Raw genomic sequence first — 14,374 nt, forward strand, 5'->3', positions numbered from 1 at the left:
TCGTTCGCCGTCTCTCCCGCCGAGCTGCGCGATTGGTCAGTCGGGCGTTCACTCCCGCCGTGGTACTTACGTCACTTCCGCCGGGAGCGACGGGCCGGAAGGGCTCAATGTGCAGGTGAATGGGCGCGCCCCGGCGGCAGCACCGCCCCGCAGGAAAAGCCCCGCCTCTGGAGCGGCGTTCCCGGTCATCGGTGCGTGAGTTTGCTGCCTCGTGGGGCGGGAGCAAAGCTAAGCGGGGTTGGACAGGGGAGAGAGTGGATGGGAGGCCCGTAAGGCTTGTTAATAGGGCTGGGAAAGCGGAGGGTACCGACACCACCTTCGGGTGCTGCCCGTGCTGGCAGCGGGGTGCTGCGGAGTGCAGGGGAGCGAGGCCTGTGCTTCACTGGGCCTCTTTCCACTGACAGTGTGTGCAACACTTAATTCAAATACTGCTGTGTATCCACGCCTTACAGATGCCAACCGAAAATGAGCAAAGGCAAACGTGCTGCTGAGAAGGATGCTGATGAGAGGGATGATGACAGCGATGAGTTTGCGGAGTTTACAGAGAGCTTTAACCAACTCGAGCTGCTGGAAACGCACCGGCATTTGATTCCTATAGGAACTCAGAGCGGTTGGTCGGGGCAGTCTGATGATGAAGATGATGAACAAGAAAGAAGTGAGGAATGGTATGAGATGCAAGAAAAAAAAATGGAGAAAAATCCAGAGAAATTAATACTGTGGGCAGCTGAAAACAATCGGGTAAGGCATCTGTTCTGTGTATCTCTAACAAAAAGGCTGTATTGAATAGATGTCTGCAGTTCCATCCACAAGCAGAAACTTCTCTATGCTACTCTTTATCCCTCCCAGCTATTTTGACCGAGGTTTCACAAGCTGCTCTGGAAAGCATCTGCCTTTGTGTTCCACACACTACAATATTTCTTGGCCAATTAGATTTCAGAAGAAAAACTTTGACTGTAGATCAGAGTTGAAATATGAGCACTGTTCTTAAACTTGGATCAACTTAAAAGTGTGCCAGACTCTTCATGGTATGTGAGCATTTTAACTGGAGTGGAGAGGGTGTATCTGAAGCTTTATGTTCTTCAAATCTACATATGCTGAGACAGGAAGGGATCCATAAGGATCAAATCCAATCCTACCTTTTTTTTTTTTTTCCCCCAATCTTGTTAATAAAAAAAGCTTTCTGTTCTTGGAAAATGGAGTGAGAAGATGAAGGTTCTTGTTAGGCAGCTTGTTACATCCTTGTGTTTATAACAAAGGCTGCCACTGAAAATAAATGTACACAAAAGGCACTTATAGTTGTGTGGAGGCACATGTTTCTTCAGAGGCAAAAGTAGTCCTTGAGGTGCTGCAGCTTAATGCCCCACACTGAGTGAAGTGAATTGCAGTTGTGTTTTTATGCTAGACTGTTGTGTCTCTATTTCAAGTAATAATAACTGGTTTCATCTTAAAATTTTCTATCACACATAGTCTTTTGTGAGATGGACAGAAACTGCTTTTTCTTTGGGGGAAAAAAAAAAAAAAGCATTTTTAGAACAATAGAAATGGTGTGTCTTTTTTACAAAGGTTCGTATTACATTCCCTGTTTCCCTTCAACAGCTGACTACAGTGAGGAGGCTTCTTTCCGAAAAGCTGGCTCCCGTTAACGCTCGTGATGAAGATCAATACACTCCTCTCCATCGAGCTTCCTACAGTGGGCACTTGGACATGGCCCGGGAGTTGGTTGCCCATGGGGCAGATATTCACGCACAAACAGTGGATGGGTGGACGCCCCTGCACAGTGCATGCAAGTGGAACAATACAGAAGTGGCCGCATTCTTACTTCAGCAGGGTGCAGACATCAACGCTCAGACAAATGGGTTGTTGACACCTTTACATATTGCTGCAGGAAACAAAAACAGTAGGGAAACCCTTGAACTTCTGCTGATGAATCGCTACATAAAAGCAGACCTGAAAAATAACTTGGATGAAACTGCCCTTGACATTGCTAGGAGGACCGATATATACCACTACCTTTTTGAAATAGTAGAAGACTGCATAAATGCTGTGTCCCCTTAAACGCTGTGAATGTGAGTTTTACTGCCTCTTGTTTGTCACACAGCATCTGTGTGCTTGGTCTGTCCCTTTGCATCAAGGTTGTCATTTAAGATACTGAAATATTCTTATCAGTGAAAATCTCACCTTCTGCAATTCAACTCAGTGCTTTCCCTCATACTTTGAAGTGCCATTACTGTTATCAGGGTATTCAGAAAGCTTTAATGAATTCCGTAATTTCAGTGATTCTGTGCTCAGTAAGTGCAAATTTGGAGGGATGTTTGGTCCAAAACATTAATGTCAGAACAGGAGGGAAAACTGGACTACGTATGTTACGTGAAATTCAGGTTGGGTTATGCAGTTTATTACAGCTCACTAGAAAATTATTTTTGAGGAACTTTTTTAAAACTGCATGGAAGCTCTGAATGGATATAATTTACTTGGGTGATTTTCAAAATGCTTAGTGATCTGGTATAAGGCCTATTATAAAATAAAACACTTAACCCTAAATATTTTATTGTCATATCTTTAATTGAAAGCTCAGTAGCCAATGAAATTGCCTGTTCATAAATCAAATGAACTATTCTTAGGAACAACCAAAGTCCTGTAGTACCTGATGGCTAGTTCTTGGTAGCCAAATCTAATCTGCCACATCTGAACTGGGCTTCCAGGTCTGACAGAGGTCTTACTGCCATGATTTAACCAAAGTGAACGTGGTTTGTTTAAGACCATTAGCGTGCACTTAAGCGCAGTTTTTCTCTACAATAATGCAAGTTAGAAATGCAGTGGTTTATATGTGTATATGTGTGTGTATATATATATATACATGTACATATATATATTATGTATTATATATGTTGATACTAGGAAAAAAATGGGTATTAGGAACAATTTCTTCTTAGAAAGAGTGAACAGAAAGAGTAGGGAGGTGGGGCAGTCACTTTCCCTGGAGGTGCTGCAGAAATGTGGACATGTGGTATGGAGGGACATGGTGAATGGGCATGGTGGGGTGGGCTGACGGTTCAACTTGATGATCTTAGAGGTCTTTTCTAACTGGAATGATTCTATATTAGTGTGCATTTGGTCCTCTGATGGAACATCCCTGAGGGATCATCACCCTGTCTCTCTTGGAGCCAGCCAGCCTCCTAACACGACTGCGTGCAGTTTTGAGCGCCACAGAACAAGAAGGACATAAAACTGTTAGAGAGTTTGCAAAGGAGGTGAAGGTGGTGGTTCACGAAGATGGTGAAGGGTCTACAGAGGAAGACCTATGAGGGGTGGCTGGCGGTGTGCTCAGCTCAGAGCAGAGCAGCTGAGGGGAGGCCTGATGGCGGCTGCAGCTCCTCACAGGGAGCGGAGGGCAGTGCTCAGCTCTCTCTGGCGACCAACAACAGAACCCAAGAGGATGGCAGGAAGCTGCATCAGAGGAGGGTCGTGCCGGAATGTCGAAAAGGTTCTTCACCAGAGGGTGGTCATGCGCAGGAACAGCCTCTCCAGCGCACTGGTCATGGCACCGAGCTTGCCAGAGTTCGAGAAGCATCTGGATAACGCTCTCAGAGCACGCTCTGACTTTTGGATGGTCCTGTGTGGTGCCGGCATTCAGTCTGGAAGATCCTTACGCGTCCCTTCCAACTCGGGATGTTGTGTCGTTCTATGGCTGCGCCTGCCCGCAGCACAGCCACAAGATGGCGATGTGCAGCCGCCGCCCGAGCGCAGCCCGCCTGAGCAGAACGCGCCCGCTCCCTCGGCAACCGCCACACGCGCTTCCTACCCGCCGGGCGCGGCGGCCATGAGGGCGGCCAACAGCCAGCAGCCGGCGGGGGCGGCCGAGGAGGCGGACAGCGATGGCCGCAGCGAGACGGCGGGAGGCGGGCAGCCCCGTGAGCGCCCCGTCCCCTCCAGTCGCCCTGCCCCGCCCGCTCCTCCCGGCTCCCCCGTCCCCTGGGCGCTGGGCTCCTCCTGAGCGCTCCAGAAAGCCCTGGAGGGAGGGGAGGATGGGGAGGGGAGTTGGCGCATCCCTCCCTGGGCCGCCTGGCGTCGGGTTGCCCTCTTTCGGGGGGCAGTGCCCGCTGCCGTGGGCTACGAGACCTGATCTGCCCGCCCTCAGCTCCACCTTGGGTTGTTCACCATGGAGGGACTCCATCGCCACAGCTCCCCAGAGCACAGGGTTGCCTTGGCTGCAGCATCCCATGGTGCAGAGCCCTGTAGCTGAACACTGTCGTGTCTGTAAATCTGCCTTAAAGTGCATTAAAGCAAGAAGAATGGGATAAAATGAAATTACATGCTTTAAAACACACCAGCATCAGGGAAGTTAAAATGACCGGTTCTTGTGTGATGTGTTTTGCTAACAGGGAAGAACATTCTGTACGTTGAGCCGTGTAAGAGAGTTAAAGAGATCCTTGAAGAAGAGCTCTGTTTTTGGAAAGAAGAATGCCACATTAGGCATCCAGCTGCAGGTAATCCTCCCTATGAGCAAATGGAAAGTGTTTGTCAGGGCAAATGAAACAGAAAATGTTTTGAGGAACTGTAGCAAAATTACTTACTTAAAAACCAAACTAAACAAAAAGTCAGTCTAGAACACTTATGTACTAGTCTAGAGAAAATTCAGAAACAGAAGAATTATACATCATCTAGTTTTTTTAGCATGAAATTATGAGACTTAGAGAACACATAATTCCATGTGATCTATCAGCTTAATAAAACAGAAAAATACCAAGTGGTAGAGAGGTTTTGGTACTTCTTTTTTTGAAAGAAGTGAGATTTTATTACTTCTTTCCTTTGAAGGAGGTGTTGTAGCTACTTGAATTCATTGTCTACCTTCTGCTTCTCAGAATTTGAAGTTGGTGTTGAAGAAGTTGAGGTAAAAATGAGCAAAAGGAAAAAGAGGAAAACAAAGCAATCAGAGAGTCAGTCTGTTTAGGCAGCTTGAAGGTTATAGACAGACTTGAATACAGTAGAAAATGAGGAAATGTAAGTCTGAAAAGGAACAAGGTGTTTGCTCTAGATAAGAAACAATTAAAAAGGTGTTTCAGTGTTTGTATCATTAGCAGTCTGTACAGAGAACGATCTACTTCATTTAACTTACGTCTGCTGACACCTAAAGCTAACATTAGCACGAGGGTGTTGGGCTGCTGGTCAACTGGTACTCCTAAATCCACAATACTTTTCCCCCACAACATGTGGTTCTTGTTCTGTAGCCCTGCATTCTGTCCCACAGTGTAAAACTATTCCTTGGTTATGTTAAGCTACATTTTGTTGAAATAGGTCCACCACAATCTTTCTTAATATTTACATCTTCCACAAATGTAGCAAAGCCTTAAATTTTCCCTTTATTTCCAAATCTAGACAAGTTTGGAAAAGGTCTTTGTGTTCTCCTGTTTAGGATTAGAACCCAAAAGTAAATTTACTCAAAATGAGTGTCAAACAATTGGATTCACAGACAAAAATGTACAAAAGTTGGGTGATGTAGTCAGTATCCAGATTTAAATTATTTGAACCTGCAACTGCATGACTGTGATTAGACTCCTTAGGCAATTACAGCACACACTGGCAGATGAACTACTTATGTAAATTCTGTTTATATTAAAAATGGAGGAAAAAAAGGCACTTTGAAAGCACAGTTCTGACTGTCTTTGCATTAGTCCTTCTCTGTATGTGCTCTCTTCCCACTGATGGTAAAGGGGATCTGGGCAAGTGGCTGAGTTGCAGATGCTATCATTAGTCTGCTCAGTTCACTCTCGTGTCTCATGTTAGTGAGAGCTTAACATACCAACACTGCACTACATTCATCTGCCACTGGATCACAATTGTCTGGAAGATTACAGTTTGATCACATGAATGGACATTACAAAGTTGCTCTCTGAAGATGTCAGTCACTCTTTTCCATTAACTGTGGAGGATGCTTTTGGTGCTGTCCTACCAATGTCTAATTACAGGACTGAACAAAGGGATTATCCTTTAAATGTTCCACCAGTTTTAGAACAAGTTTAAATAATCAGTTGTAACAGTATTATTTTGACTAATTATTAACAGCAGCTCTGAAAGGAATTTGGAGTGTGAAAAAGAATTTCTCCATCGGAGGCCTGCAGCCAGCATCGCAGAACAGAAATGGCTTACTTTTACAACCTCAGTTCTACTCAAGGCATGTAGGAATGAAAAGTAAGAGTCAACAATAAGAATCTTTGCCTATAACAACTCACTTCAAAGTTGTCAGTTAATGTTTCTTTTTGAAGTTGATTGACGTTTCACTAAACTGCATATCTTATATCTCATTTCTATCCTTTCTCATCTGTGAGAAAAGCACAGATTTAAAACAAGACAGGCTATTCAAATTTATTTTGGTGCTGAAATGTATGGGATTTGTTGGTTTTCTTTTGGGAATGTAGATGCTCTTTGTCCTAAGGGCTGCTTCTAGGAGCAGTGATGCTTCTCCTCACTAGCTTTTCTGCCTGTTTTGAAGCAGAATAGGCAGATAACATGAGAGGAAGGACAGAAGAGATAGAAACAAGGAAAAACTGGAAGCAATCTGACTTCAGTTCCTATATCAAACTGCTTCCATTCACACATTTTTTTCTGTGTAAGGAGCAGGGAAAAAAAAAGTGTGATTATATATAATTGAGAGGTGGAATGTCTATGAAGTTAGATGAAAAAGGAGAGATTTCCTTTTTCCAAGAGAAGATGAACTTACTGTGTTCAGCAACTGAAGGAGAGGCACCAGGCAAAGGATAAAGGAGAAGCACAGACAAGGGGAGTGAAAGAGAAGACAGAGAACAGAAAGTTAGGAATTCCTGAAGGGAATTGGAGAGGAAAACACAGTTCAGCAATACAGGAATAGAAATAAAAATAAAGAAATGAAGAAGAATTATGTAGGAGAAATAAGTAGAAGAGAATAAAGGGAAAGGAAGAAATTAGACCCATGTTGCTGAATTTACTGAAGTTAATGCACTTATTTTTGCTTCTTCCTTTTACTGCCTTTCCCTAAATGTGGCTGGCTCTTGGGGGGCTCGCTCTGTGATGTCACATCTATCCTTACAAGGGTCTTGATTTTTTTGAAAACGTGAATCTGTTTGGATGTGTCAAATGAAACTTTAAAATGGCCAGCTGTCTGTGGAAATTTAGGTCTGTATTTATAAGATTTTAAACAAGTTTTGTTTGGGTAGGGGCTTACTTTCTCCTTATAGCTGTTTTATCCATATGTTCCTGCTGCTTTTTTATCTGACGTTGTAGTTAGTACTCAAATCTGATCCTATTTCAGTCAGTGATGAAAATATTACAATTAAAAAAACTACAAAATGTTTCTGATGACAAGAATGAGAATGTGCTACTATGAAATTTGACATTTTTATAGTTTTCTCTGTTGCAGAGTGATTCTAAATTCCAGCAGAAGATCATAACGTAGTTGAGGAAATGCCTTAACTTTTCTTAACATGCATTGAGCTCAGCAATTCCTGGGCCAAGAGTTTGTGATTCAGTTATCAACTCAACTTAATAAAAGTTTAACATAAATAAGCCTGCAATGTCTCTATTTATGTAAGAGCTATCATAGAGGCTGCCTGGAACCTAAAATAACCTGTCACTGAACTCCCACTTGCAACAGTTATTAAAGTCAGGTGAAGTGATACCAAATGAGCATTCGTTTGTATTTATCGTATAGTCACGCTACTTAGGAAGCAGTCATGGATCCTTCAGGGTACCTGTACAAAAACTGGACAAGCAATAGCTTTGTGGCTGACTGGGAGAGGTCCCAAAGGACTGGCAGAAAGTCAGTGTCACTCCTGTCTTCAAGCAGGACTGGATGGAGGATTTAGGGAACTGCTGGCTGGTTGGCTTTCTCACAGTTCCTGGGAAGATGATGAAGCAACTAATAATGGAAGCCTTTTCCAAACATATGAAGGACAAGAGGGTGGTTGGGAGTATCCAGCAAGGATTTATGAAGGGGAAACTGTGTTTTACAAAACTGAAAGCCTTCTGCAATGAGATAGGCTGGTTGGTGGATGAGGGGAGAGCAGTTGATGTTGTTTACTTCGTCAAAAGCCTTGCTAGAGCCTCTATCTGCCCCAACAGCCTCAGTGACAACTGATGAAGTACGGGTTATGTAAATGTACAATTAGGTGAATGGAAAACTGGCTGAAGTGACAAGCTCACAATGTTGTGATGAGTATCATAAAGTCCAGCTGGAGGAGTCACTGGCTGAGAAAACCAAGAGTTGATTGTTTAACATCTTCTCTAGTGACCTGGACAATGGAACAAAGTAGAACTCAGCAAGTTTGCAGAGAATACAAAATGAGAAGGAGCATTTGATACACCAGGTAGGTGCTATTCAAAGGGTACTCTACAGGTTTCAGAGTTGGGCAGAGAAAAAATTCATGAAGTTTAGATTAGGGAAGTACCACGTCCTGCTTCTAGGGAGAAATAATCCCTTGCACCATGACAAGCTGGAGAACCACAGACTGGAAAGCAGCTTGGCACAGCTGGGGCTCCTGCTGGACAAGAAGTTGAGCATCACTCAGCAATGGCTAGCAGTCTGGGCTGCCTTAGAAAGATCTTTGTCATTAGGTTGAGAGAAGTGATCTTTTCCTCTCCTCAGCATTGGTGAGATACATCTGGAGTGCTAGGTCCAGTTCAGGAGATGTACTCAAGAAAATCCAGCCAGTAGCCATGAAGATGATTAAGGGATGTTACTGAAGAGATGATGAGAAAGCTAGGAGTGCTTAGCACTGAGAAGGCTCAGGAGAAATATATACTGAACTGGGGAAAAAGAGAGTCAGTGCTTATCAGGCTTGAAAGTAGATTTCCATGATGAGGAAGGCAAGAATCTCATGGCACCAGGAGGAAGGGTGCTTTCCTGCCTGCAGATTGGCAGCTATGGAATCGCTTCAGTGGAGTAGAAGCAGATGAGGGACCTGAAGTTCTCTCTGGCAAACCAACTGATGGCTGAGCCTGAACCATGCAGGGGGACATAATACTAGTTGGAGGCTCCCTGCTGCAAACAATGAAGGCCCACGTTTTCTGCACCAACTTGACGCTGAGGAAATGTGTTGTGGGTTTGCAGATGACAGCAAGTTGATCTGCCTGAGAGTAGGAAGGTCCTACAGAGGGATCTGGACAGGCTGGATTGCTGGGCTGAGGCCAGAATTCTTTCTGTCCTGCAGTAACGTAAACAAATATTTCTTCTTTCTAAAGGAGATAACTGTTTTGTACAATGAAGAAACTGAACTGATGGATAACTTAAAGCCAGAGTTGAAGAGTTCCTTATTCCCAGTGTCGTCTCAAACTGATAATTCATGTTTTCCCTAAGGTGTGGTTTTAAGAGGTGGAATGGGATTTGTTTCTGAGAATCCTATTTAAGCTAGACTGATTATTGTTATGAAGAAATAGTCTTAGTGCCAACTTTAAACAACTAAACTTTCTGTTCCTTTGTGTTTTTGTTTCCTTTTTTACAATCATATGTGGATGAAATAGGATATTTGGTTTTTTGATTGCCTGGAAGTTTTTTCTAATACTAAAAAAAAGGTTTATTTTTGCACCTGTGAGAAGGAAAACAAATCTAACTTAGCTGGCTTGAAGACAACTCTTTTTTGGCATTTCTATTTGACTTCTAAATGGAAAAAAAAAATATTGGCACTGAAAATTGCACCTGAGGCACAAGAGGATTTACAGCTTTTGAAACATTCTCACTTTTTAGATGCAAATTTGATCATGAGCCACAAAATCATGTTTGAAAAATGACAGATAGAGGCTCTGATTAACCTGGCTGCATCTCACTTCTGCTCCTTGCTGCATTTTCATTCTGGCCTCCTCCCATGGCTTTCTCATTCTCAGTTATTATTTTTTCATGATCTTCTTTTCAAAGTTGCCAAATGGAAAGATTTTCTGCGTTCATCCTGCAGTAGCTCCGTTCTGCTGCAACAAAGGCAGATTTGTGGAACTCACTGGTTCCTTTGCTTCTTTTTGTGCAACCTTGTGCAGTGAAGAAATGTTTCTTAGACCTTCTACTGAATATTTCATTATTTTAATTATGAGGCTCAGGTGATTCTTATGTAGTCCAACATAATCACAAGATCTTTTTATATGTCTCATGTTTCACTTGAATCAATCTAAGGAATTTGTTTAAATGGCATTATAGTAACTCAATATTAGTACTACTGAATTACTACTTTTATGATATTTATAATATTTCATTACATCATGTTTCTATTAATCTAAATATACTTTGCTCACATTTTATCATAGTAATTTTTCATTCTAACCATTCAGCTACTCTTTTCTCGTCCTTGTTTTATATTGTTTCATTTCCAAATTAAACATTGCAGTTCTGAGAGACAGCAGTTATTGCTTCCACATGGTAGTAAGCATTCAAGCACTGACATCTCTCATAGGCTGTGTCTACACTATAAAGTAATGAGGTATAGTGGAAAGGGATCAATATATTAAAGCAACTGATGTGAGGGCCCCATAACTATTAGATTGACCTGAAACTAGAGCTAGTCTTGTTTCCTGGACTGAAATGCCCCTACAGTGCTTGAGGTTCAAAGATGTCTGGAGAAGAGCTCCATCACAAACCTTTGCACTTGGGCCTGTCGGATGCGCAGTGGGTAAAGTGAGAGCATCTGAGCATCCCCCTGGAATCAGAGGTCTCGCCTGCTTTCTATGAATGGCTGCCACTGTTGCTGCTTAAGATGCCATTCAGTGCTCCAGAACACAAGGCTGAAAATCACAGAATGTCAGGGATTGGAAGGGACCTCGAAAGATCATCCAGTCCAATCCCCCTGCTGGAACATCCATGCTAACTGCTAACAAATATCCACTGAGCCACGTTTCAGCTTGATAGTACACACCTGTCAGATTACCTGAGGACTGTGTGGCTTTGGCAGGAAGGATGGCTGCTCCAATTTTGGCTCTGATCTATACCAGTGAACAAAGATGAGTGCTGCACCAGAAGGTAGAAGTGTGCTGGGACAGGATCCTCCACCTACAGTGTGCACAGCAAAGCTGTCTATGCCTGTGCCTTGACCTGGAAAAGTCAACTTTAGACAGCTGTAATACATCCCTGCTCAGTCATAAGTGGAACTGTAGCCAGGCAGAATATTTTAACATCACATTTCTTTCATGTGCAGTCACTTGGGCTCGTCTGTTCAGAAGTTGTTCGTCCAATGAGATGGGCATCACCTTTCAACTGAATATTTTATCCCTGGTCATATTTTAGAATGTTAAACTTCCAAGCAGAAAGATCATAATCCCTAACTTAAAAAATAGTCAATCAAATTACAGGCATTTACATTTTATACTAAAATACAGCATGCAATTTATACAGAATGAAACTTTTATCACTCTTTTTCAGAGAGGATGTAAGGCCTTAATTGACAAAAACTTGCATTGCTATCACAGGAGCTACTTATGAAGAAGAGATTTCAAAGCCACTCATAAGTGTCATTTTGGTACGAAATAGATCCTGCTGCTCTTTCAAGCTGATCACATTCTTTTAGGATAAGAAATGCACGGGATTTCCCTGGTTGATAGAACAAGTGACTTGATAGCTATGGGTGAAAATGCAACATCTTTCAGTACATTTTCAAGTCAACTGTTTTCAAGACAGTTGACAAATAACTTCAAAGAGTCTTCTAGGCTTAAATGCTTCTTCTGTGTAACAAAACAAAGTGAGTCAGAGTACAAGAGGAAGCCAGCTGGGAAAACACATTTACCACTGTTAGAGACTGCAAACATTTAGCCTTCAAATAAGCAAAATATTTTTTATTTTGCAACAGTTTCGTTACCAACAGATAGCATTTTGTTTTAAATTCCTGGCTATCAGCAAGAGCGGAGCTACTGCAATTTCCATGGAGCGCTTAAACCACAGTTCCCTGTGTATGCAGTAGAAAAAGTGTGCATGGTCCTCAGCCCACAGCTATGTCCTGGGCTGGTTAATCTCCAAAAGCAGTGTCAGTGGCTGTTTCCCAAGTCAGGGGGAACAAAACTGCTTGAAAAAAGAAACAACTACCTTTGTGCAAAAGAAATTTAGTAAAGCCAAATGCTGTATGAGCCACCATATTCCCAGCTCTGGTTGAAGTGCAATTTGTGAAAGAAGGGCTGCAAATTCTTTTTTTTTTCAAAGCTGTCACTGCTTGGTTTGTAAGTACCTCTATGTTAAGTTGTTTCACAACCCCAGAATTAATTACAGTGTTTTTATTGACTTCACTTTATGTAGGATTGGGTATGGCATGATCAGTAGACTCTAATTGGCTAGGTTATAGAACTTAGCAATACATCTTCAAGGAACAGGAATGAAAACTAGACTAGGCAAGTAGAATCTGGTGTGGCTTTCTCCAAAGTCATATATCAAGTGTATGCTCCTGAAGGAAAATAAGAACTGCCATTGCAGCTGATACAATCAAATATGTTGGGTGAATCAAGATTCAACAGAAGTCAATTGAGTTCTCCCTCTGATCTTCATGGGTCCAAAATTTCTCACATTACCTGCAGAAATGGCTAAAGAACCAAAATTCCTGTTTTGTGACTAAAGTCGGTGTTGTTTGTCCGGGCAGGTCTTGTGATTTTGTTGTTTTGCTTTGCTGTTAGGTAGCAAGCACATCATGTTGAAGACATGAAGAGGTTGACATGCTGGTTTGAACAACTTCAGTTCAGAGACTCCTGGAGAAACTTAGGCTGAGCCAACAGAAATCTTGGGAAACTCAGTGAAGAGAAAACATTCTGCACATAGAGCAGAAAACTCCCATACACTGGTGCAGGGAGGGAACAGGCTGGCTGATAAACAGCCATGCTGCAAAGAACCTGGGAGCTTTATGAACAGTAAGTTGAATGTGAGCCAACTATGAGCTCTCCTTAAAAGTAAAGCAAGCCATATGCTGAGCAACATCAGATATGCATGCAGCAGATTGAGGGCAGTAATCATCCCTCTGTGCTCAGCATTTGTGAGGAGGAACCTGGTATATTGTGCCCACTTTCAGCCTCTCACTTCAATTGGAAGTTGAGAACATGAAGGGAGTCCAGTGGAAGGCTACTGAGATGATGTGGGGCCCTACAGCACATAAAATGAGAGACTGAGCTCTTTAGTCTTGAGAAAAGGAGGCAAAGGTATGATTTAATAGCAGTCAACAACTGCCTGAAGGTGTTAAGAAGATGACAAGGGGCAACAGCCACAAATTACAAGCTGGGAGGTTCAGTGTTGGACATTAGGAAAAAAATCTTCACCAAGAGGGTGGCACCGCAGTGGCACAGGCTGCCAGAGGTCTGCTGGAGTCTCTGGCCTTGAATATTTTCAACTTCTTGCTGTTAGTCAAGGCAGCATCGGTCCTCCCTGAGTAGTGACCTCTAGAGAGCCCTTCTGGCCAACACTGGTTCGGAGCACAGACAGTACCGGCCATAACCACAGCTGTTGGTTTTTCTGTTTTTTTTTTTTTTTTTAAGAGTGCTGAGACCACAGCAATAGAAGTCTTCAAGTGAAGTTCTTTACTCTGAATCCTTCTGAAGTTCTTTACTTAGAGAGCAGTGATGCCCTGGCACTGCTGTCCATAGAGCTGTGGTGCCCCATCCCTGGAGGTGCTCAGGGTCAGGCTAGACAGGGCCTTGGACAGCCTGAGCTGGTGGGGGCAACCAACCCATGGCAGAAATTGGAACTGTATGACCTTTAAGGTCCCTTCTAACACAAACTATTCTGTTTATGCGTGGTTATTAAGTTTACAGATGCTTGTGACCTAGTTACTAATATAACACCACCCACACACATAACTGTTCCTTATTTCTGAGGTAGAGCTTGAATTACTCTCCTGGCTAACACAGAGATGGGTCACAAAGACCTATGTGGTATGCACATGCTGTGCTGCAACTCAAACACTCAAGGGGAATTTATTCCTGATGTAACTTTGCTGCCCTCGATGTGTTCACATGAAAGGACCTTGGATCTTCAGCTGTTGGGTACACAATGCGCAGTTTCAAAAAATACTCCAATCATAGAATCATTAAAGTTGGAAAAGACCACTAAGAGCACGATGTCCAACCCCAGCCCCCAACCATGCCCACACACCAAATCCCTCAGCACCACATCTCCATGGTTCCTGAACACCTCCAGGGATGGTGACTGCACCACCTCCCTGGGCAGCCTGTGCCAGTGCCTCACCACTCTTTCCGGAAAGAAATTATTCCAATGTGAACTTTCCCTGGCTCAAATTGAGGCCATTATTTTTCTTCCTCCAAGGTGTGAGAATCAATGACCTCTTGGTTCAGTGAAGCAAATGACTGGGAAATACATCTCAGGTGGTCTATTTGATAGGCTTCTTCATACTTTCCTCCAAAGCAGAGCTGTGAAAAGTGATTTCTTGGTAACCAT

At 42.9% G+C, this 14,374-nt stretch overlaps 2 protein-coding genes across 2 annotated transcripts; both read left to right on the forward strand.

The window, feature by feature from the left end:
* The first annotated feature begins 83 nt into the window (after positions 1-83).
* Positions 84-2,541, forward strand: ANKRD49 (ankyrin repeat domain 49). Its single transcript, XM_042862622.1, has 3 exons — positions 84-191; positions 453-738; positions 1,597-2,541. The coding sequence occupies exons 2-3, from the start codon at positions 466-468 to the stop codon at positions 2,053-2,055; spliced, it is 732 nt and encodes a 243-aa protein (XP_042718556.1). The 5' UTR covers positions 84-191; positions 453-465; the 3' UTR covers positions 2,056-2,541.
* Positions 1,983-7,539, forward strand: CUNH11orf97 (chromosome unknown C11orf97 homolog). Its single transcript, XM_042862623.1, has 4 exons — positions 1,983-2,066; positions 4,383-4,487; positions 6,064-6,189; positions 7,379-7,539. Exons 1-4 carry the CDS (start codon positions 2,039-2,041, stop codon positions 7,396-7,398), a joined length of 279 nt encoding a protein of 92 aa, XP_042718557.1. The 5' UTR covers positions 1,983-2,038; the 3' UTR covers positions 7,399-7,539.
* Positions 7,540-14,374: the final 6,835 nt, after the last annotated feature.

Source organism: Lagopus leucura, unplaced genomic scaffold, assembly GCF_019238085.1.
Source record: "Lagopus leucura isolate 7727_CA_CO unplaced genomic scaffold, USGS_WTPT01 Super-Scaffold_702, whole genome shotgun sequence".
In the NCBI taxonomy this organism is placed as follows: Eukaryota; Metazoa; Chordata; class Aves; order Galliformes; family Phasianidae; genus Lagopus; species Lagopus leucura.

Bases quoted from the DNA above. Each gene is read 5' to 3' on its own strand.
- CUNH11orf97 (XM_042862623.1), top strand. From the start codon at position 2,039: ATGCTGTGTCCCCTTAAACGCTGTGAAT. The intron at 2,067-4,382 runs GTGAGTTTTACT...TTTTGCTAACAG, and splicing joins TCCCCTTAAACGCTGTGAAT to GGAAGAACATTCTGTACGTT. The intron at 6,190-7,378 runs GTAAGAGTCAAC...ACATTTTTATAG, and splicing joins AAGGCATGTAGGAATGAAAA to TTTTCTCTGTTGCAGAGTGA.
- ANKRD49 (XM_042862622.1), top strand. From the start codon at position 466: ATGAGCAAAGGCAAACGTGCTGCTGAGAAGGATGCTGATGAGAGGGAT. The intron at 739-1,596 runs GTAAGGCATCTG...TCCCTTCAACAG, and splicing joins GGGCAGCTGAAAACAATCGG to CTGACTACAGTGAGGAGGCT.